This window comes from Pagrus pagrus (genome assembly GCF_965226575.1).
Source record: "Pagrus pagrus genome assembly, chromosome: 18".
Lineage (NCBI taxonomy): Eukaryota > Metazoa > Chordata > Actinopteri > Spariformes > Sparidae > Pagrus > Pagrus pagrus.
In genome coordinates this window covers 24,591,575-24,613,755 of record NC_140202.1, presented here as the reverse complement: position 1 = coordinate 24,613,755, position 22,181 = coordinate 24,591,575, and the positions used below count along the sequence as shown (strand labels likewise).

Here is a 22,181-nt window from a genome sequence, read left to right as displayed (position 1 = left end):
AAAAAAAAAACTGGCTTTTGCCACTTGTACTAAAGTCTTACAAGCCTAAAAACCCTGGCATAAATCCAAACAGCTAATGTCTGATTGGCTCCTTCTTTGTGTGACGTCCCCCTCCCCTTCGTCACAGAGCAGATGCAAAAGCTCGCTGTGAAAGAGACATTCACTCCACGTGCATTCACCTTTGCATTACCATACACACACACACACACATATGCACAAAAACTCACATTTCACATAAACGTCTATTTGTTGCTCTCCCATTGGTCGAAGCGGACAATGATCTCTCTCCGGCTGTAGTGATACGTTGCCATCATTGTTGGGTGACACAAAGGCCAGCGGGCCGCGCCAGAGGGCATGTAAAGAGTGGTCGGTAGATGCCCTGCCTCAGCAGAAGGCATTCAACCCCTTTAAACCTCTTCTCAATGGAGCTCAGCGTTGAGCAGTCTCAGCATAACCAGAGCAGGCTAATGCTATCAAGAGGAGTATCATCCATTTTTAGCTCTGCTCGGAAAAGTACAAATTCACTCCCAGCGTACAGTAGATGATCACCAGCCACAGTGTGCTGAATGCGTGTACAGTGGATCGTCACTGTCTTCAAGAGCAGATGAGAGTAAAAGACTTACAACAATCAGTCTGGCATGATGATTCAGAGGTGGGTCTTCCTTTCAGGTATGACCCACATTCAGGTGGAAAAAATGCAGAATACCTAACAATTTGAGAACCACCATAAAAAATAACTAGGGGTCCACCGATGTGGCTTTTTCAGGGCCAGTATTGATTATTAGATATCAAGGAGACCGATGACCGATATGTGTAACTCATCTGCAGTAAAAATTTAAGTACAATTCATTTTGAGGTACTTTAATTGAGTATATTCATTATAACTCCTCTTCAAGACATCGATTTGATAAATTTAGTTACTAGTTACTCTGCAGATTCAGATTATTTGATCGTTTATAGGCTATTAATTGTGACAGATAATGTTATGGGCCGGATATTGTGTGAGAGGATGTTGCATCAGAGCCAAAGAAGCACATTTTTAACTCTTTTTTATCGACAATCTGACAAAACAAAGTCGGCCTCGGTCTCTTGTGTCTCCGTCCCTCTTTTCTCTTTTCTCCCTTCTATAAAGCGGTTTGTAGCTTTTAAAAAATTGAAGGATATGAGCGCTTCCTGGACTCAAATTAAGATCGCTAGAGGTGCTCTTTGGATAGAAATACATGCAGACATAAAAACCACAAGAAAACTCCTTGATACTCTCTTTTTAAACAATTAACATGTCTTTATAGTCATGCAACTGGTTAGTAATCTGGGAGCGTTTCGGCTGAGTACGTCTGACGACCATGACATGACGATAAAGCGCCTTGGAGTTCTCATTTGATGTTTAATAAGTAGCATTTATTAAATAATGTGCTACATCATTAAAAACCGTGGTGGCTTGATAGATTATTGTACTACTTTGTGTCAGTCTTGAGTAAACAAACATCTGGGGTCAGGAGGAAGTCAGGTCGCACATCACACCAACACCGCGCAGTGGTGTCAAATAAAATATGTGTTGTCATAAGGTATTAGCTTAGTGTGACAAGATGTTGAACATAAATGAGGGTCTGCTACGAGTGACGAGTTGCAAATCAGTTAGATATTTATTCGGTAAACTTTCACTCAATAACTTTAAAAAACACATAATTTCTCTTTGATTATTATTAATTACAATGTCATCTTTCACAGATTAAGGTGCGTCTGGATTTAAAAGAATTACAGAAGTCAATGGGCTCAAGAGGTAAATCTGAAGTGAGATACAAATAAAATATTAAAAACATAATTGTGGTTCATATTTTCCCTTTTGTACTTGTGCTGAGACTTTTTTTGTTAGCTACACATGTGCCAGTTTGTCCGAACTTGACTTTAGTCCTTTACATGATTCTCACATGAATAAGAAATCCAGAGGATATTCAGTGGCTGACACGTTGACAGTAAACCTACAGTATCTGTATCTCCCAGTCCTTCGTCACTCTGAGGTTCAGGTTGCTCACTGTCAGCATGCGGCTGGTCTCCGTGTATTGAAAAGCAGCAGAGGAGTCTCTAGCACCTGGTGATAAAAAGGAAAAGATGTATATATAAAGATGTAATGTGTCATTGCTTCATTTTGCTTCTGTAGAAATATATTTCCTTGCCTCCTCTTTTAAATCAATTCTTAAAACCTATTTTCATAGACTTTCTTTAATGCAGTGGTTGTTGTTTTATACTGCTTTTTATTGTTTTTATTGCTCGTATTCTTATTATTTCTATTATGTATTGTTGTACTGTCTGCTTAGTGTTTGTCATTCTGTTGTTTTAGGACCCCGAGTATCCTGTTTTTGCTTTGTCTGTCAAAGCACTTTGCTAACTCTGTTTTTAAAAGGTGCTATTATAGTTATTATTATTACTACAATGGCAGAGTTCCTCACCTGACAGATGCACAACCACTGTGGACGGTTTGTTCTTCACCCCGAGGACGGTGACCGACTGTATCACCGTATCACAGTCGAACGTTCCTTCTTCACTGGCAGGACTGCGAGACGCAACGACAGATATCAAATCATCACGTGTGAAGTGTTTTAAGTTCAAAAATTCAAATTGTTCGAGCCCTCAGCTTTCATGACCATAAGTGTTTGGTTTTTTTCCAGCTCCTTTCACATGTGGTCTAAAACTGGATCCTTCTTTCGGAGGTGTGAGTGATGACTCACCGGCAGAGCAGACGGCCTGACAGCATGTTGAACTTGCGCAGGCAGAAGGCTTTTCTGTCCCGGTAGCTGAAGGAGTGGCCGTCGTCCAGGTACAACTCACCATCAGCGAGACCCTGCAGAGAGAAGGGACCGCCGTCAGGATTTTACTAATTAAATGATACAAATGTCACAGGTCTAAACTCATAAAGAGTTTAATTTCTAAATGTTTTGTGTATTAGTGTGTAACGACTCAGAAATAATGTAAACATGATCTGGAAGAAACCGTACTGTGTTACACGCTGCAACAAAGAAAACATTTGTAACTACATCTCTTCTATTCATGTTTCTAATATTTTAGTCATCACTCATTATGTCAACAGAGTTTGTCAGAGGTATATCAACACAAGCCAGGTTCACACATCTGTTGATGTTCACCTGAGAGTTGAGGGCCACAGTGATGTTGAGGGGGAGCTCCTTGAATTCGACTGAACAGGAGCCGCTTCCCACTGACCTGCAGACCACGGAGCCGCCTCGCTGGAACACAGGAACCTGCACAGAGGAAACACCAGGAAATCAATCTCAACTTCCAGAATATAACATCTGGCTATTACTACTGACAAACACTCACTGTGTCCAGGGTGACTGGAAGACTCAGAGTCCTGCCTCCTTTATACACCTCTGCAGAGTGGACATCATACCACACCTACAACCGAAACATACAACATCCACATTGAGGTGTATCATATATTAAAACATATAAATGTGTCACCTGGTGGTTGATTTACCTCGTCAGATCCTGGAAGTAAGACTTTGATTTCTTCAACACCCGGTTTGATTACAGGACAGGCCAGCAGAGCTCCACCTGCACGATGTAGACAGTTAAACTAAGAGAAAGTACAGGAAGGTAGACTGAGTGAAGATGCAAAATTAAAAAGGTATTCATCACCAATCATGTACTGGTTGTCCATGCTGAAGATGCTCTCTTCTCTCTGGAACTCCACCCACAGAGGTCTGTACAGTTTTAAATAAAATGAGCATATCTATATGTTTTGTACATATATAATATTTCTATAAAAGTCATTGATCTCTTGTGCCTGAAGCTACAGAGGGTTTCTGGGGCCTACAGTACTTCCCCTGAGCAGCAGAGGGCAGCAGCACTTACCTGAGTGGAGGCAGACCTGAGGTGTGAGCCTGGTAGAAGAGAGTGTACCAGTAGGGCAGCAAACAGTACCTGAGTACAGAAGAGAGTTAAAAACCTGCCTCTATCCTGGGATCATTTACACATAACTGTGTCTTATTGGATGCATCAGAAAAGAAAACTCAGAAACACAGTACAGATTTGTAATGCATGTCTGAAAACACCTTTAACGTACCTCTGTTTGATCACGGTGCGGATTGCAGCGGTGACCTCCTCTCCAAACAGCCAGGGCTCCCGACGCTTCGACCATATTGCGCAGTGACCTCGGAAAAATGGCTGCAGAGCGGCTGCCTGGTACCAGCGCACCAGCAGCTCCGGCTCAGGGTCCCGGAAAAACCCACCGACATCGGCTGAAACAAGGAGGAAAATGAAAGATTGCAACTCAAAACAATTACAGGTTTAGTTTTAATATTTAAAGAAATTCACAATGAACTGTACTAAGCTCACCTCCACAAAATGCTATCCCTGTGATGCTTAAAGATAAAAGCATTGGAATGGAGATCTTCAGATACTCCCAAGTGGCGACGTTGTCACCCGTCCATACTGCTCCTGCAGCCCCAACAAGTTCAATCACAGAAAACAGTTATAGCAGTTAAGGATATAAATACATCGCAGTTTATTTTTCAGTTTTAAATAAATGTACCATATCTCTGTGACCCAGCGAAGAAGGAGCGTGTAAGGACGAAAGGTCTCTCTGAGCCACCTGAGCGAGCTATCAGACCCTCCGCTGTTGCCATGTGCTGTGAGACAACAACGGAAAAAACTTTGCATTGAATATTAACATATTAGATTACATACATGGGAAATATATTTCCATCGCATCAAGTTAAATCACCTGGTAGAAGCCATACAGGTTGTGTAATTCCCGGTGTTCCCAGCCCCCATGATGCACTGCGTCCTTTGGCATCGTCTGCTCGGGCCCACCGAACACAGACGGTTCATTCATATCATTCCACAAAAATAACGATGGCGTTGATCCCTGCATCAGACATAAACAATTCAACCACGGCGTATCATTCCTCTGTTTTAAGATCACACCCTGGGGTTGCATATACAGTATACATAAGTGAATTTCTTTCTTACCTTGTACTCTTCCAGGCTGAAACATCCGGAGTACCACGCTCGAGTGTCTGGATTGCTGAAGTCAATGTAAGAGCACGCACCTGTGAGAGAGGTTATCAAAAACTTAGAGAGGAAATGACTCAAAGACGTCTTGTTAAATCTGTTAAATGTTTCTAACCTGAATTTAAAAAACACACATGATACAACTACTGTTACTGTTTATTTGGTCACATGTTTTAAGGCTGCATGGAGGACTGAAATTGCCCAAATCAACAGTGAATCAAAAAAATATATAAATGGCTCAAAGATAAACACTACCAGGCCAGCATGAGCCCAGATAGATCTGCCCCTCTCTGTCCCGGACAAAGTGCCCTCCCTCTCTGGCCTCATTGTACAGCAACCAACCAGGATCAAACTTGAAGTGGGGATCACTGATAACTACCAGCTGAAAGGTAAAAACACAAACAACAAAAATAAGCAGAATAAATAAACTACATTTGTAACAGATGACAACCAAATGAGGCTGTAAATACACGATGCATTCTGAAAGTGACCTTTCTCTTCTTCTTCTGTAGGTGGTGCTGCAGATCAGCTGGTTCAGGGAAAAGCTCAGGGTTCCAGGTGAAGTAACGCTTCCCATCCGTGTGCTCGATATCCAGCCAGATGACGTCATACGGAATATCGTGCTGATCAAATCCAGCATCTACAGCCTTCACGTCGGCTTCGTCGTTGTAGTTCCAGCGGCACTGGTGGTACCCGAGTGCAAACAAAGGGGGTAGGGCTTGATACCCTGACAGAGGGAGGGAAGAGAAATATGAGTCTGAGTCAAACTGATGGATGATGTATGGGCATAATGTCGGCATCACATGGAGATAACATCTAGAGGAGATTGACTTTTTTTAATTTAACACACCTGTCAGCTGAGCATACTGGCAGAAGAGCTGCTGTGGACTGGGCCCGAGCAGAACCACGCAGTCAATCACACCACTTTCTGACAGCCAGTGTACGTCAGTCTGCTTCTGGACGGCCTTCGCTGGGGGTGTTTGGTCATCCTGGGTGAGGTAAGGGGTTTGTAAGTGGTAATGAATGTGTAGTTTGACACGTCTTCTAAAAGGCTTTCACTTGGAAATGGTTTCTCTGGTTTAATTAAAGTTAAATAAACTTTTCTGTCATCTGTTTTCAGCCAAAAGCAACACCAAAGGACTGGACTTTAGCTTGCCCGCCAACATCTTGTACCCAGCCTGGCATTTGATCCAAGAATTTCACCTGCTCCTCAAAGGCAGACATCGTATAAGAGCAACACTGGAACAAGGGTTACCTGATGCTCAGATGGGCTGTAATGAACGTTCACATATGTTTCGGATGCATTCAGCCAGAATAAACCCAAAGTCCTGTCGGGCTTGTGGGCTACCAACAGCGGCACAGACCCGTACAGGCCAAAGCGGCTGTACACGTGATAGGCGAAGACATCCAAGTTATACAGCCGATACGGTTCACCACCTCTGGGAAAGGAAAAATCAATTACATGATGATGATACATGATAGTGACGTGCAAATAAATGGAAATAGATGTCTTTACTGCATACACTTTATTCTTTGCTACGTGCATTCAGTTATAACATCCGTGTGTGTACCTGGTGTCTCTGAGCTGAAGGTCGTCAGCGTGTTCTGGAAGACCGTACACGTGACTGAACCCGTGTAGACAAAGGTCCGACCCAATGCTGCTGGGACCTAGAGATAAAAAAGATGAATATTTTAACTTTCATTCATGTAATTATCTTTGTACTGATGTTTATTTGTGGTTTTCTGAATAAACTACAATGTACTTAATATATTTCTGACTTTCTATGCAAATCTAATACCTTCATACCCGAATTTGAATTGAAGTTAATGCATCTTTGACTTCATAATCCAATTAATTTGTAAGATCTGTCACTACTTTTATTGAGGTTTCAAGACTTTTTAAGTACCTGCAAAGACCTTCAATCATAAATAATACTTAAACGGTTAGGTAAAGGTACAAGTACAAAATCAGAATATTAATATTTACAATATTAATGAGGTAATAATACAAAAAATAAATATAAATATTTATGTTTGAAGCTACAAAGGTGGCAGGGTCCGCCACATATAAACAAAGTAAATTTAGAATGAAATATCCTTTAAGGTCAGTTTGTTTATTTAGTTTCTTTAGACATTAAAAAAATAAATCAGTCATAGAAGATCTCTAAAGCTACATAGTGCACCTTTAACTGTGTTACAGTGTTGGATGAAGTTCAGACAAGACTAACCGAGCAGACTTAGTCTGTCTTTTGAAACTGTAAATTAGCAGAAACAAACCGTTAGCTTTGATATCCACGAACTCCCTGAAAGTCTCTTTCCATAACGAACTTGTGTGGTCCTCTTCAAGCTGCCAGAGGAACAAGGAGAAGAAGAATAAATGTATTTATAGACCAGATTAGGCTTCAAGTAGGAGTAATATTACATTGGTATTATCTTACCTCACTACCATCAGAGGTGGCCCTATGGACAAACAACAAGGGGAAAACCACAAGAACATTTCATTTAATTCCCCTCTTCATGTGTTGTTTTTTTCCACAGTGAGCATCCGTCCCCTGACAGCCTCACCTGGGTGGATCCTGCAGAGTCTCGAACCACAGCTTGCCTTTAGAGTTGAACGTAACCATCACTTCGTCTTCACACAGGATCTCCAGACGGAAAGGGAAATGCCACACACGAACCTGGTGACGCCCTGAAGACCAAGAAAGGGTGACAGAGTCCTTCGACTGTCTCTCCACTCTCATCCTGCCAGATAGAAGAAAAGGTCAACCATTGTCAAAGTGCTGGAGGAATTACACACATCGAGATGTCACCACAACAATAAATGATTTCTCCAACAAACATGGGAGTCACAGCTGTGCAACAAAACACAGACAAAAAGCTCGGAGTGAATCTGAGGAGTGAGGACTGATGCAGCAGATGCAGCTCTTACTGTTCACCCTGTGGTTCCTGCACAATCACATCTGGAGCTCGGTAGCGAGCTTTAATGGGCCGGAGCTCGTCGATTAATATCCTTACGCTGTCGTTTTTGCAAGGTGACACAGAAAGCAGCAGTGACGTCTGTGAAAAGAGAGTTTTTTTGTTTATTATAAAAGTGAGTGGGAGGTTTTTTTTATGTATTTACAAATGCTTTAATTACTGAAACACCGTGGGGAGATTTTATTTGCATTTTTAACAATGCCAGTGAAGGTTATCAGGCATTATTCACCTAAAGGGGGGGTTTGGGTTTAACGTAACTGTACTGCCCTTCAGATATGCATAACACAGCTGAAAAATACCAGCAACTGTATAAAAAAAAACAGGAAACAGACCATCCTTCGCTTTCGTTTTCAAGTAAATACAAGTGTGTCAGACCTGTGAGTCAGGCTGCAACAGCTCAAAACGTGCCCCCTTCTCTGTGAGCACCATGGTGTCCAAAAGGGTGCGATACTGCAGGGTGGGGCCTCGGATCTGTCGCCTGAAAAGTGACAACGACATGACCAGTGATGACAAGAAACTGATCACACACAAAGGTCAGTTAATGGTGCATGCTCACATAAATACACACATTATTTGTGAATAAAACCTACTTGTAGAAAGCAACATCATCACTTGTCTTGAACTTTGATTTCTCTGCAGGGACTGCAGCACTGAGGAGCAAGCAGAGAGAAAACTAAAGAAACACATATACACAACACAGATTTACACTTTTACATGTGCACTTTATTGCAAAATTATGGGTCACAGCAGAGAAACTGAAAATCTGCACACAAATAAGCACAAAACACACGTAATGCAATAATGTAAACATAGACTACAATTACTTTCACATTGTAAACACACTATATGGAGACCTGACTACTCACAGTGTCTGTCTGCACACATGTGACATATGAGAAGTCTGAAAACAGCTGGTTGTTACCTGACAGTGGGTTGGCTCACTTCCGCCATCACGAGCAGAAACACAGACAGAAGATATTAGCAGGTAAAAGTCGCTTGTGGTCTTCAGGAATGAGCATTAAACTCTTATTTTCTGTGTTGACTTGTCAGCTCTCGGTAGCGCTGAAGGACCGAGCAGACAAATCACACCACCCGCACTTCCGGTGTGGATTTTCACAGTAAACCTCAACCCACTGAGGTTTCTCATCACCTTCAGTTTCGTTTTTGTTAAACACTTTGTACCTTCTAATTGCATGTCTCCACTTAATCCCTCATGTGAATAAACCCTTTGAGCATGCGCATTAGGACTCATTCAGACCAAACTGTTATAATAAAATATATATATTAATATTATTTTTTAACTTTCACTGGGTTACATTTTTCAACCGACATCAGTCCTGATAATAAATACCAAATATTCATTCATTCTCAGGATTTTTACCCTTTAGATACCAGTTTTTTTTTACATGATGCCACTGAAAAATACAAAAAAAATGTATTTTCCATCTACTAAACATATATTATATTTATATTGTCTTCATTGTTTATTATAAAGCTTAGATATTTAATTTCCTTTACCTTTATATTTATTCTATGCATATTTTAAGTGCTTATTTTGTTCATTTTTATTATCAGAGTGCTTCTGAATCCTTTCAGACCATCAACCAAAACCATGGACCATGGACATTATATGACATATTTGTTAGAGTTGTGGAAGGGCAGGGTCTTGTGGATGAGAGGTCTGCTCCCCTGAAGCATCTGCTTTGTTTTATTTCTCTGTCACATGGGATTACATGTGATTTATGGGGAGTTAGGAAGGTATCCACTATGTATTAGTATTAAAAAGATAATTATTTGTTACTGGGGAAGTCTGATGAAGGGGAAAGAAACAAAACTCAGCCAGGCAAGTTTTATTTCATAACTGTATGTGTCACCATGGATTAGATCTGCCCAGCAAACATTAGATAAATGTGGGTTTTCATATATTTGGTTGGCTCAGAGATGTGATAATATTAAATGGCCCAGGCTATTTGTAAATCTCAGAGTTTCTAATAACAGAATTCCTAAAATAACAGGAAGATACAAAAGGTCTGGAAAGGAATAAAAGATTTTGTACTTTATGTGATGATAATTATCTGGGGTATCTTTGATAATAGAAAGAAATATTTGCCAAAATACTATATATTAACCATCCGTCCGTAATGTTTTGCCTCTCTATGAATAACTTGGCTTGTGCTGGGAATCTATTCTGGTTGTTTACTATTGTATTGTGGTTTTGTTTTGTTTGTTTACTCCACACCACAATGAAGTAGTCAAGAGTAAATAAAAACAAATCAGATATCAGAAATCTCCCTCTGTCGCCATCTTGTGGCGGCAGCGTGAACTACAACAAACTGCCGGCGGCCTCTGGTGCGTTCTGTCGCCATCTTGTGGCGGCAGCGTGAACTACAAGGGAAAGCGCCGCACCTGGAGGCGGATACGACTCTGACTTGTAGTAGATGCACAAATGAAGATGCCAGATGTACAGACGCGTTGGTCATGTTTGCTGCTTTTAGCATTACTTTTCCGTGTCGGGACAGCGGCAGAGGTGTCCGTATGGAAGGTGGACATCAACTCGGTCAGTGTTACGCCTTCGACAAATGCATTTTTTACGGTTATTGCATAGCATGTCGTGCTAAATCTTGCATAGCAGCAGCTGTTAGCCTGGTAGCTAACTAGCTCCTAGCAGCTCTTCATGTCGCTGTATCTTCCACCTTTTTAGACACACAAGGCTTTGACAGTGTTAGTTTGGGTTGTCGGACACAACGAGCTTATCATTCGGAATGAGCTAGCTTAAATTACTTGCTATTTAAAGTCATAACTCTGCCTGTCAGTTGTGGTATTATCTCCTGCTAGATAGCAACAATGCACATTTAATATGTTACCAAAGCAGGAAGTGTGTTGGGATGTAATGGTATTTACAGGTGTGTTTCAGAGGTTGAGGGAATGTGCCTCTTCTATCAGATCATGAAAACAAAGGGAGTTATGTTGTGGGTGAGATAAACCGGTTATTGTCTCAGTGTATGACAGAAGAGGCTACTGTTAAAAGTGTTGACAGGAAGAGAAACGTTTATCTTTCAGGCAAATACTCTATTTAAGTACATAGCACATAGTTTCATAGGCAAATACTGTACTTACTTTGCATGTTTTAACCAAAACCTATGGTTAAAGGGGAAATACACTAGCTAATAAAGTATATAGAGTAGTTAAAATTAGCCCCAAAGTTACCAGCTTCAGATTATTTACACATTAATGCATACATACTTGAATTCATGTACTTGATTCAGATTCAGACAGCTTTATTAATCCCACCAGAGGCTTGCCTTGCAAATATGCTAAAACATAAAGTAAGACACACAACACAAGGAAATATAATGAAAATGAAATAAAATATGCCAAGGAACTCAGTGGAATAAATTAATCTATAATAAATAGAAGGTGTAGATAAATAGTTTGATCATCTTTTAAAGAAATAAAAACATTTTATTGTGTCTTCAACTTCATTGGCAACTAGTTTGATAATTGATTATTGATTGTTTCAGTCATTTTCAAGCAAATCTGTCAAAACATTTCTTGGTACCAGCTTCTTAAATATGAGTATTTGCTTCTTTCTTTGTCACTTGTGATATTAAATAAAGAGTCTTTGGGTTTTGGACTGTTTGTTGGAGTAAAGAAGCAATTTTAAGACGTCACTTTGGGCTGTAAGAAATGGTGATGTCGACATTTTGGCGACTAAACGATGAATTGATCCATTGTGGATGCAGTCGGGTTAATAAACAGGACTGACTGAGTTGTCAGATTAAAAACAATCTGTGTCTGTCGTGTTTTCAGACGCAGGATGCCGTGTTTCGAAAGACGCTGTATGCCAACACCACCATCTTCATGAAGTGTAAGTACTCTGACTTTCTTAAAAGACGATTGGTGCATTTCATTATTAATGTCAACAGTGATCTTGCCATTCCCCCGAGCTCCTTACTGCACCTACCTACCATCTTTATATAAATATCATGATACAAAGTACAAAGATGGTTATGTTTGATAGGTGGAATATTTCCTATAACAAGACATTCATTAACGTACTGCCAGGAAGGCCCCAGGAACGTAACGCTCGGGTACAGTACATCCTCCGTTTTGGCGTCGGTGTTTAATCTGGCACCTGTCCAGGTTGTGACACAGAAACACACAAACACAACATGAATAGTTAAGTATAAAAAGGCCCTTTGTGTCCTCTGCTCTGTCCTCTGAATTTGTATGCAGTTCCTGGGGGATGATTTGGATTCACATCTCTTAGTTTTGACCCTGTTACAATATACCTCAAGCTGGTTTTATTTAAAAAAGCAAAACGAAATAAAAAACAGTAATTCTACTTTCACAAGAACTCAAAACTATGCTGCTTTTAATAAGGGGATTATAGGTGATTTAAGGTGATTATTGTTCAAGAAGCATTGGGATTGTTGGGTTTAACATTTGAATATTAGCAATGATGTTGTGCTGACATTCATGTCCCTTCACTGGCTGAACTGCAAACACTTTGCATGGACCGGATGTCCCACAACCTGCAGGGCTTGTTTTTCTGGAAAATCTGCACGGGGAACCTCTTCACACTGCGAGCAAAATGTCATTGTTTGAAATGATAAATCGACAGCATCTTATCTGCTGTGCTGTACAGACAAATTGTGTTAACTTTTGATCACCTTTTGCACCTTTTTTTATTTTACTGTGAGCTTTAAATTTAAGACTAATTAAAAGTAATTTTTCACATCTTTGTAGAAAATCTCCCTCTTTGTCACAGTCTAATGTTGGCAGGTGTGGGGCTAAAGTTGCAGGCAAACCCCTGAGGTCTGTCTAACTTGCAGTGTTCGGTGCTAAACCTTCATCAGGCCAAAGAAATAGGTGTCCCAATGTATTAAGTTCTGTCTTGTTATAACAAAAAAGAAAGATTAACTCCTGTAACATGATGATTTGGATCTTCTAGCGGGACATACGACCTTATTACTGTCTAACAATCCAGTGCTCCACCCGCTGAGTAACAATTCACTTCTACCCCTCTGCAGTCCAGGGTGACATCGGGTCATGTGATAGGAACCTGGCCTTCAACATCAGCTGGTACCTGCGCTCTTCTGTGTGCTACAATGAGGTCTTTAACACACCAGTGAGTATTGACTTTTGTCTGCTGATGTGCGAGTCTCATTTGTTTGTTTTGCCATGACTCACTACCATGTAACTGTAGAAATGGTTGGTAGAAATCACTAAAAATCGAATCCTTCTTGTGGATTTTGTGCAAGAAAGACAAGTTTATCTACATGATCAAGCTTTTTTTAATCTAAAAGTTCACTTCTTGGACTTTTCACCAGTTCGGGGTTTTTGATTCACATTCAGCATCAGCTATCTGTCAGTCAGAGCAGCTGGTGAGCTCTGCCTGAAAGTGTTTTCATGGCCTTTGGCTCAGCTTCCATCTTTGTGCCAGCGCTGTCTCTTTGTCTCAAAGCATCTCAAACTCAGCTGCTGCTTTGGCTTTGATGTACTTCAACTTGTCGCTGGAGAAGAGGGTCAAAAAGCGAGGACGTATCGAGGTCACCAGTAGCCTGATCAGGACATTTTTTGTTCAGATGTGTTTTGAAATGTCTTCTTCTGCCAAACACTGACTTCAGGCGAGATGAGAGCAGCTGACACAGTTTTCTTCTTTGTTGTTTACCTTCTAAGTCCTGTTGGATCATGAATGTAATATTCTGTTAGGTCTGCAGTCACTGTCCTCCATTCATTTGGTGTAATGTTGCAACATGAGTAGTTTTATAGTGTCACTGATTTTCCCCTCACTGTCATTTATAGGACAACAAAGCCATGAACATGTTCGGTATGGACCACATGTTGAAGGACGGCTGGAGGGGCTTCTACAGTCAAGGCTACATGTACTTCGACAACTGCTCTTCCCTCTTCTTACCGAGGGTAAACAGTAACACACAGTGAATCACCACTTTGAGCACAAGTTTAGTGGAGCTGTTATCTAACGTCTGAGTGTTTCAGGTAACTTCATCCAGGTTTCTTTGCTCTATCTGCTCACCTAGGTGTATTATCCAGACTTCAACCCGTATCAGCCTCTCACCAGCCCAAAGGTGAGTTACTGATCATGCATGGATTGACCATATTGATAATACTATTTAAAAGCTATATAGAGACTTGTTTTATGAATTTGTTTGTGTTCTCTGTTCAGAGCGACCCATCCAATCAAAGTCTGATTTGGCCCGACAAGCCGGTAAGACATGTTGTTACTACTTTTAATGTAAATACATGTTTTTGAAAGGTCATGTCCTGTGGAGCCCATGAAATTATGTATGTTTGCTCACAACCGTCTTTTTGCAGGATATCAGTGCAGTGGCCAAAGCGTGGCAGGACAGTCCATATCTGTTCATCGTCAAGGTGCAGCCTTTGCTCCGCGGGATAGAGGATGATGACATCGGAGCAGAGCAGCTCAGCTTCACTTTCACAAGTGAGAAATACAATTTTACTTCAAAAGCTTTAGGATCTCTCATATTTACTCTGTAAAAAGGACACGTGTGTGTCAGGAGATGTGACTTTTTATTTTTCTTTCCTCAGTGAAAGTTGAGATGAAGGGACCACATGACTACTCTTCTCCAGCAGACTGGCCCCTGATGATGGTATGTACTGAATTAAATAAAGGAAAGGTTTTCATTTTTTTTTTAAATGTCTTAAATCAGGCATCAACAACCTTTAATATCAAAAGAAACGCTTTGTCAAAATCTCTCTGGTGCTGCAAAACAAATTTGAGCCTCACAATCAGGGTAACACAGCCAAAAAAATCTAAATTAGCCTATCAAGATTATTAAAAAGGCGTTAATGAGCATTCATTAATATTTTCACCTGTGGCTATTCTGCAGTGGGCTAGTTTCAAAGTCCCCAGCTTGAATAAGACTGTCTGTATTGGTCATTAGCAATGACAGTCCAACCTCAGTAAATTGTCATTTGAAACAAGGCTGAACACTTGTCTCCCTCCTGTCCATCACAGTTCTTCATGGTCATGTGCATCGTGTATGTGCTGTTCGGGGCTCTCTGGCTCTTCTGGTGTGCTTGCTATTGGAGGGATCTGCTGCGAATCCAGTTCTGGATCGGTGCTGTCATCATCCTCGGCATGTTGGAGAAAGCTGTGTTTTACTCAGAGTACCAGAGCATCCGTTACAAGGGAGACTACGGTTGGTTGATTTAATACATTTGCTTGTCTGTGGATTTTTTTCTCTTTTCTCTTCACTGCAGTCTGTTTATAATCATAATTCTGTTTGTGTGTCTTCACAGTTCAAGGTGCTGTTATTTTTGCAGAGCTGCTTTCTGCACTCAAAAGATCTTTAGCCCGAATCCTGGTCCTCATTGTCAGTCTCGGATACGGCATAGTCCGGTAAGTGTACTCTTTTAAAATTTACCTTTTGCCTCAGCTTATGTCTCAATAACAATCAGTGGAGGACTCACTGCTGATACTCCATTTCGACCTCCCTCACTTGTGTAGACCCAGACTGGGTACCACAGTCCATCGCCTTGTAGCTGTTGGGCTTCTCTACCTGCTCTTCTCCTCTGTGGAGGGTGTGCTCAGAGTGACGGGTGTAAGTATCAACTATTAATAAACTCCACCAGCCTCTTGCTTTGTCACCACCCAACAGCAAACATTCTCAGTATTTATTTCAGCCTATTTTGAGAACAGTGACAGTGTCAGATAAATACAGCACATTTGGTAAAAGGTGACTTTAAGCAGCCTAAACACCAACAATGACATGCAGTTGAATTAAAGCCTATGCAATCTATTTATTTCCTTAGTTGCTCACTAAAACATGATGTGACAGACCTGTTTTTGAAGTTGTTGTCTTTTCATTTCATCCTTTTTAACACCTGTGGTTGCAGTGCTAACAGCAATTGCGGTGTCACACTACAGCAAACACTCCTTGAGCAGCTGCTTCATGTGAAATTTAATAGAGAGGCTACTTGTGTATTTACAGTGCAGCCACACAAACTCACACTCAAGCCAGCCAGCATTTTTCCAGTTGACTGATTTTATTGTGAAGCAGCAGCAGCAGAAGGGAAAAGTTTGGTTGTGGTGTTTTGTCTTTTATCAATGCGATCAATTCAAAAACAGTAATGTTGGGTTTTTCCTGCTGCATTGTTTCTTGTGAATCCCTCGAGTGTGTAGAAGAAAATCAGACCCTGCCTGCAAGTGACAGTGACACATGAAACTTGATTAAAAACTTAAAATATATACATTTTAATAACCCTTATATGGTAGAATTTAATACAGTAGATGTACGGTAGACAAATGTACATGAGAAGATAACCATATACAGTTATACCACTGCAACCCTACTCATAATTAGTATCAAAAGTCAGATCTTATGAAAAGCTTAAGGATTATAACTTGAAGGCAACACTCAGATGGCCTTGAAAGTACACTGTTTTGAAACAGCGGTCCTGTTAAGTGAACTCAATGGACTGTACTGGACACACTAATCTATATCAGCTAAACCACCCACTGAAGATTTACTGTATCCTCAAATAAACCAAACGGATGAGAAAGAAAAAAAGATTTCTCTTCACTCTCGCAGCTGTTCAGGAGACCATTTCTATTCCCCTTCTAAGCCGTAGTTCATAATTATCTGTGGCTGCAAATAAAATGAACCCACTGCACTAGTGCAGATAGGACATTATCTGTTCTAGCCTCCACAATCTGATTGATGCTGATAGTGTTGGTGTATTTTTACATAAAACTCTTGCCTGGCACGGCACTCTGCGTAAATAAACTTGATTCGAGTAGAGGAGACGATAGAGAGAGAGGAGGTTACGCCGGGATTTAGTCTCTGGTAGGCGGACAAGTGACGATAATAAAGAATGACAAATTTGATCTAAGAGTGATATTCAAATGCAGCCAAAGACGCTGCAGCTAGTTCAGAAAGTCACGAAAACACAGAGATACACGAGAGAGGTTGTGTAGTTGATGAGCAGATGTGTTTTGTCAGGAGGCAGATCTTAACACAAGCTCATCTCATGTTTATAAAAAGGACTGTGACTTCCCTCATGATTAATTTATTCTGCTCTCTCAGTCCTGTTTACACACACACACACACACACACACACACACACACACACACACACTTTGCTCTCTGCTATCTTCTGTTTTTCAAACCCAACCCTTGTCTTCTTTTTCCAGGGTTTCTATGAGACGGTGGCCCTGGTGGCTAATCTCAGCCTCTCCCTTATTGACTCCTGTGTCATGTGGTGGATATCCTTTTATCAAACCAGCCAAAACAGCCACTCAGGACTCATCAGACAGGATCTGCATTTTCAGAAGCGTTGCATATATAAGCTTTTGATTATGCTTTGTCCCAATGTATATACAGTATGTTCTCCTTAATTTACATCTACATTTTCATCAGTCTGTCTCAAACCACTCGCCTCCTGAAGCTTCGGAGAAATATAGTGAAGCTCTCTTTGTATCAGCACTTCACCAACACTCTCATCTTCTCTGTTGTCGGTGAGTACCAACTGCTGCAAGATGGGTCGCCTCTTACAGACATCAGAGTAACACTGTCGTTTACTTTGCGTCCACAGCTTCCATCATATTCATCATCTGGACCACCAAAGTCTTCAAGCTGGTGGACTGCCAGACGGTCAGTTTGTTTTCTGTTATTGATTGATTATTGCATTGTGTTGAGGTTCCTTGGTCTTGTCATCTCTGTGGGTTTCTTGTGTATACAGACATGAAAGGCGAAACGTTCCTTCCAACCTAATAACATCCATCTCTGTGTTTCTGTTTGTATCTTTTCCACAGGGTTGGAGGGACTTGTGGGTAGACGATGCCTTCTGGCGTCTCCTGTTCTCCACCATCCTGCTGGTGATCATGGTGCTGCTGCGGCCCTCTGCCAACAGCCAAAGGTCGGAGTCTGTCTGGAGCTGGGCCTGATCCTGCAGCACCAAACTATTGCTGTCATATTAACTTGTCAGCAGCATTTAATTTCTGGTTCTGTTTTCTCTCAGGTTCTCTCATTCTCCTCTGATTGATGAAGATGATGAAGAGGAAGAGGCCAAGGAGCCCATGCTGAATGAAGCTTTTGGTAAGACTTCCATTGTGAGACCAGCTAAGGGTTGTCCAAAAAATGAGAACACAGTATCCGGCAGTGTTTACAATATATAAATAGATGGGGTAGAGTTTAATATGGTTCAGATGCCCTGACTTAAAGTCTTGGCATTTTAGTCTTACCTTAGATAGCAGCTGTTTTTCTAAATTCGACTGAAGGCCAAGAGCCAGGTTTTGTTACATGGAGCGGACTGAATGCTTATTGATCTACAACACAGTGCTTAGATTGTTTAGCTCAGATCTCAGGGCCAAGAAAGGCTGCAGGGATAAAAATTAGTCGGTTTTCTTTGTTTGTCACATCCACACAAAAGATCTGGAAACATCCATCTTTTCAGACGTCTTAATCAATCCATATTTAATCACTATTTTCTGTTCTGTCCTGATGGATGATGATAGAGCCAACAACGTTTTCAATTAGATTTGTGTTGCAGCTGCAAATAAGTCACAGTTTGGCCTCAGATCTGATGGAGACGGCCTTGTCATCCGCGGTGTTGTGTTGTATAACCCGTGCCACTGAGGCCGTGATCTAAATCTGTTCACGCAGATATGATTCATTTAGAAATGTTCATCTTCTAATCACATAAGAGTATAAATGGAAAATGTAATAACCTAGTTGTGTAAATCATATTATTGCACAAGAGACTTCTATGTGATTTAAACTGGCTTATTTTATTTCAGAGGGAATGAAGATGAGAGGCTCAAAGCCCGATTCTAATGGCTCCCAGAAACTGTTGAGTAAAGAGGTGGGTTAACTGTCTTCTGTCAGCGTGTCTCTACTTATATTATTTAATGGTTTTATGCACAGGTAATTTAATCATTTCTAAACTCTGATTTTTCCAGGATGAAGACCTAAAATGGGTTGAGGAGAACATTCCTACAACCGTAGCTGATGTGTAAGTAAAGTCGATTTAAATTTTAGACGATGAGCTGACTGAAAAGTACTCCGAACTTTATAAATACTATTGATACTGATGAAGCAATGTGTATGTAGCAGTCTGTGGAGCTAGTTTACACTAACCTTTATAGTGAAGTTTGGTAGTTTAGTCCAGTGGTTCCCATTCTAGGTGTCGGGCCCCTCCAAAGGGTCACAAGATAAATCTGAGTGGAGAAGAAAGAAGAAAAAAATATGTTTTGATACGTACATTTTATTTAATATTTTAGACTTTTCTGTCATCTTTTTGTAAAATATTATATCATTTGATCTCCTTGGGATTCAAATAGTTGTATTTCATGAGCTGATCATATGGTCTTTTAATGTAAAATGTGAATTTTAAAAGTATAAGTAACTGCAGGTTGTAAAAAGTACAATGTTTGGCTCTGAAAAGTACAAATACAACTATGTTTAAGTACTCCATTGCAACTAATAGTCACTTAGAATCTATAAAGTACAGTAAAAGTACATAAGTGTTACAATCGGTATCAAAAGTTCTGTGAGTTAAATATTACGCTCTATCTGGACTTTGTGAGAATACGTTTTTAAAAACAATAATCCTTCTAAATCTGTCATATTGTCTCAGTTTATGTAAGCGTATTAATGTAGCTTACGGTATCTAATCAAGGGCAGATCAGACCAGAAAGATATACTGTTAATACTTGAATAGAAACACTTTGGAAGCACAAACAAGCTCTAGGGATTATCTTTAAATATTGTTTGACCCTGGCTTGGACCATGTGGATGCGCTCACTGCCTCCCTCTCTGCTTCTTCTCTCTCTACAGAGCTCTCCCTGTAATGCTCGATGAGGAAGAGGTAAAGGGGTCCTTTTACTTTCCCCCTGCTAGTCCCATGATTTCTGTTTACAATGCTCCTGATTATGGCATTCACTGTGCTATCATCCCACGGTCACATTACTGCACATGCATTATTCTGTGTTCTCCTTTTCCAGGAAATCCTGAAAACCAAGATGGAGCGATCCAAGATGGAGTAGAAGTAAATGTGAGAATGAAAAGAAGGTGATTTCACTGAGGCAGCGATGAATGCGTTCTGAGTGATCTTATTACCAAAAAATGTGGGCAAAGCCAACTGTTCTCTCCGGACACTTTACATTTTTTAGTTTTATTCCACAGGTGATGTGTAACACTCCAATAAGTTCAAAGACACGTGAATAGTGTGTTTCTATGAAGGCAGTACTGTGTGACCCATATGTGGATGGGTTGATGTCAAGATTCTGGGAAATTCTGTGTGAAACTGAAGGAATTGCACAGCAGAGCACTTTGATAAATATTTTATTTGTGTCAAAGATGTTTCTTCATTGTCACGAACATGACCAAAACCAAGTAGAAACTGGGTATTTTAATACAATGCCCTCGCGGAAAATATAATATTTATTAAAATCCTGTCTTGTGGTTTTAGACTAATACGTTATTTAATACGGCGTGTGGTCTCGGGAGCACTGGGGAAGAAGATAGAGAACATTTTAGAGAAGTTTAACTTTTAACCACCTGCTTCAAATTGCAGAAGTGACCCCAGCGCCTGATTGGCCAGACTTGCAGGACTGTGACGACTGCTTTCGAATCTGTTCAACTACAAATCATGATGCTTGGCGGTTGTCTCAGCCAAGAAATCATGACGATGGTATGAATGAAGGGGGAAACACGTCGAAAACGCTGCATAATAAGATTATATTTAAGCCAACACAGTGACAGACACCTTCCTTCAGAGGTGTGCTGATGCTGTTTTTATCATGTGTTTTATTGAATTACATATTTTATAGTTCACATAATGAAATATATTTAATATTGAAATGTGCAAGCAGCTGTATGGTATGATTAACCATTTAGCCAGATAACTAAAAATCAATGTTTTAATGCTTTTATGTCACCAGTGTGGATATCTTGAGCTCATTTCTTGTAGCTGCACCAACAGATTATTTATGTACATATGTGTTATTCTTAACACATCATTAACACTATGTTGTCTGGCTAACTGAGTAATCCCGAATATAGAAATATATAAGCTACTGTGACTCTATGTGAACACGGCTTGAACTGATACTTGAAGCATATCACATTTGTCAGGGTAAAATTGGCTAAATCTGTGTTTTTGGGGGATCCTTATGTTGACCAGGACACACTGTTCTCTGGGCTGGGAGAATGTAATGACCCTCTCGGTCATGAATTTCCTTTCAAAGCCAAGTAAACGCAGTCGTAAATGCAGTCTCATTAGAAGTGTCCATGTTGTGCGCATGAACGTTACACTTCTCTGAGGTGTCATCCTTTCACAGAACAGTTCAACCATCGGAAAAGTGCGACTCAAAACATGTTCCTGACCCGTTTTCAAGCAAAAGTCTCAATAGAATGATGTTTATTTTCATCTCTATAGAAATTAACATTTTATAGCTTTTCAAATAACAGCTGTGATTTAGGTCCACTTCATGTTATTCTCACCAAAGTGAAAACGTTTTTCTTTGCTACTTAATCACAAAATCTATTGATAAGCCTCACGGATGTGGTGTGGTTTACTCTATGTATGTAATCTTATCTCACACCGTCTGCTAACTGGGCCAGAGTTTTGAAATTTATAGCACCAGGTAGTTATTAAAAAAAATACCACAATTAAAGATTACTTTGAGCCTATCTTATTCAACCTCCAAAATAATCTCGCCTGATCTGGCAGAATTATATCCCCGTCCTTGTGCGATCTACTGCAGTATGTGTGGATATTCTAAATTCCTTAATTTATGTTTTTTTAAGTATTTATCCAAGTCTTGTCGAGGATTTTTTTTATTTTAGAGAGACACTGAAGCCCAATTTCTGGATGTGAGTCTGCATTGTAATGTGAAGCTGATGATATTGTATGGCTTTTTGCGTATGTCCTGCAAATAAAATTTGTATTAAAACATGATTACAAAGTCTGTTTCTGTGTGTATTTATGACAAATGTTTTATGTAGGTGGCTTTTGCTTAACATATTGTCTGTGTTGTATTACTTTCAGAATGTTCTTTGAGTGCTCAAAGATGCTACTAAAACAACATAACCATTTCCAAAAAGGAGATAAATAAATTGATAAAGCTAAATAGCACGACATGTACTCAATAATGAAACTACTAAAATAGTAATAATGAAACAAAA

General features: G+C 40.2%; 2 protein-coding genes across 2 annotated transcripts; one reads left to right on the top strand and one right to left on the bottom strand.

Annotated features, from left to right (window-relative positions):
- Nucleotides 1-1,617: 1,617 nt before the first annotated feature.
- ganc (glucosidase, alpha; neutral C) lies at nt 1,618-9,061 on the bottom strand. Its single transcript, XM_084380975.1, has 25 exons — nt 8,927-9,061; nt 8,595-8,654; nt 8,380-8,482; nt 7,958-8,085; nt 7,594-7,770; nt 7,467-7,488; nt 7,306-7,375; nt 6,600-6,696; nt 6,284-6,467; nt 5,879-6,017; nt 5,520-5,755; nt 5,284-5,410; nt 4,987-5,066; nt 4,739-4,882; nt 4,547-4,643; nt 4,351-4,452; nt 4,079-4,253; nt 3,868-3,936; nt 3,652-3,716; nt 3,491-3,567; nt 3,334-3,408; nt 3,141-3,254; nt 2,727-2,839; nt 2,448-2,551; nt 1,618-2,089 (listed from the first exon to the last, which is right to left on the bottom strand). The coding sequence occupies exons 1-25, from the start codon at nt 8,953-8,955 to the stop codon at nt 1,980-1,982; spliced, it is 2,697 nt and encodes an 898-aa protein (XP_084237101.1). The 5' UTR covers nt 8,956-9,061; the 3' UTR covers nt 1,618-1,979.
- A 1,317-nt stretch (nt 9,062-10,378) lies between these two features.
- On the top strand, nt 10,379-21,954 carry LOC311274139 (transmembrane protein 87A-like). Its single transcript, XM_084381576.1, has 21 exons — nt 10,379-10,561; nt 11,815-11,872; nt 13,038-13,135; nt 13,813-13,929; nt 14,049-14,096; nt 14,195-14,236; nt 14,344-14,470; nt 14,578-14,639; nt 15,008-15,191; nt 15,292-15,391; nt 15,500-15,593; nt 17,186-17,259; nt 17,403-17,509; nt 17,587-17,645; nt 17,807-17,910; nt 18,013-18,089; nt 18,791-18,855; nt 18,953-19,005; nt 19,830-19,860; nt 19,997-20,063; nt 20,569-21,954. Exons 1-20 carry the CDS (start codon nt 10,451-10,453, stop codon nt 20,036-20,038), a joined length of 1,653 nt encoding a protein of 550 aa, XP_084237702.1. The 5' UTR covers nt 10,379-10,450; the 3' UTR covers nt 20,039-20,063; nt 20,569-21,954.
- Nucleotides 21,955-22,181: the final 227 nt, after the last annotated feature.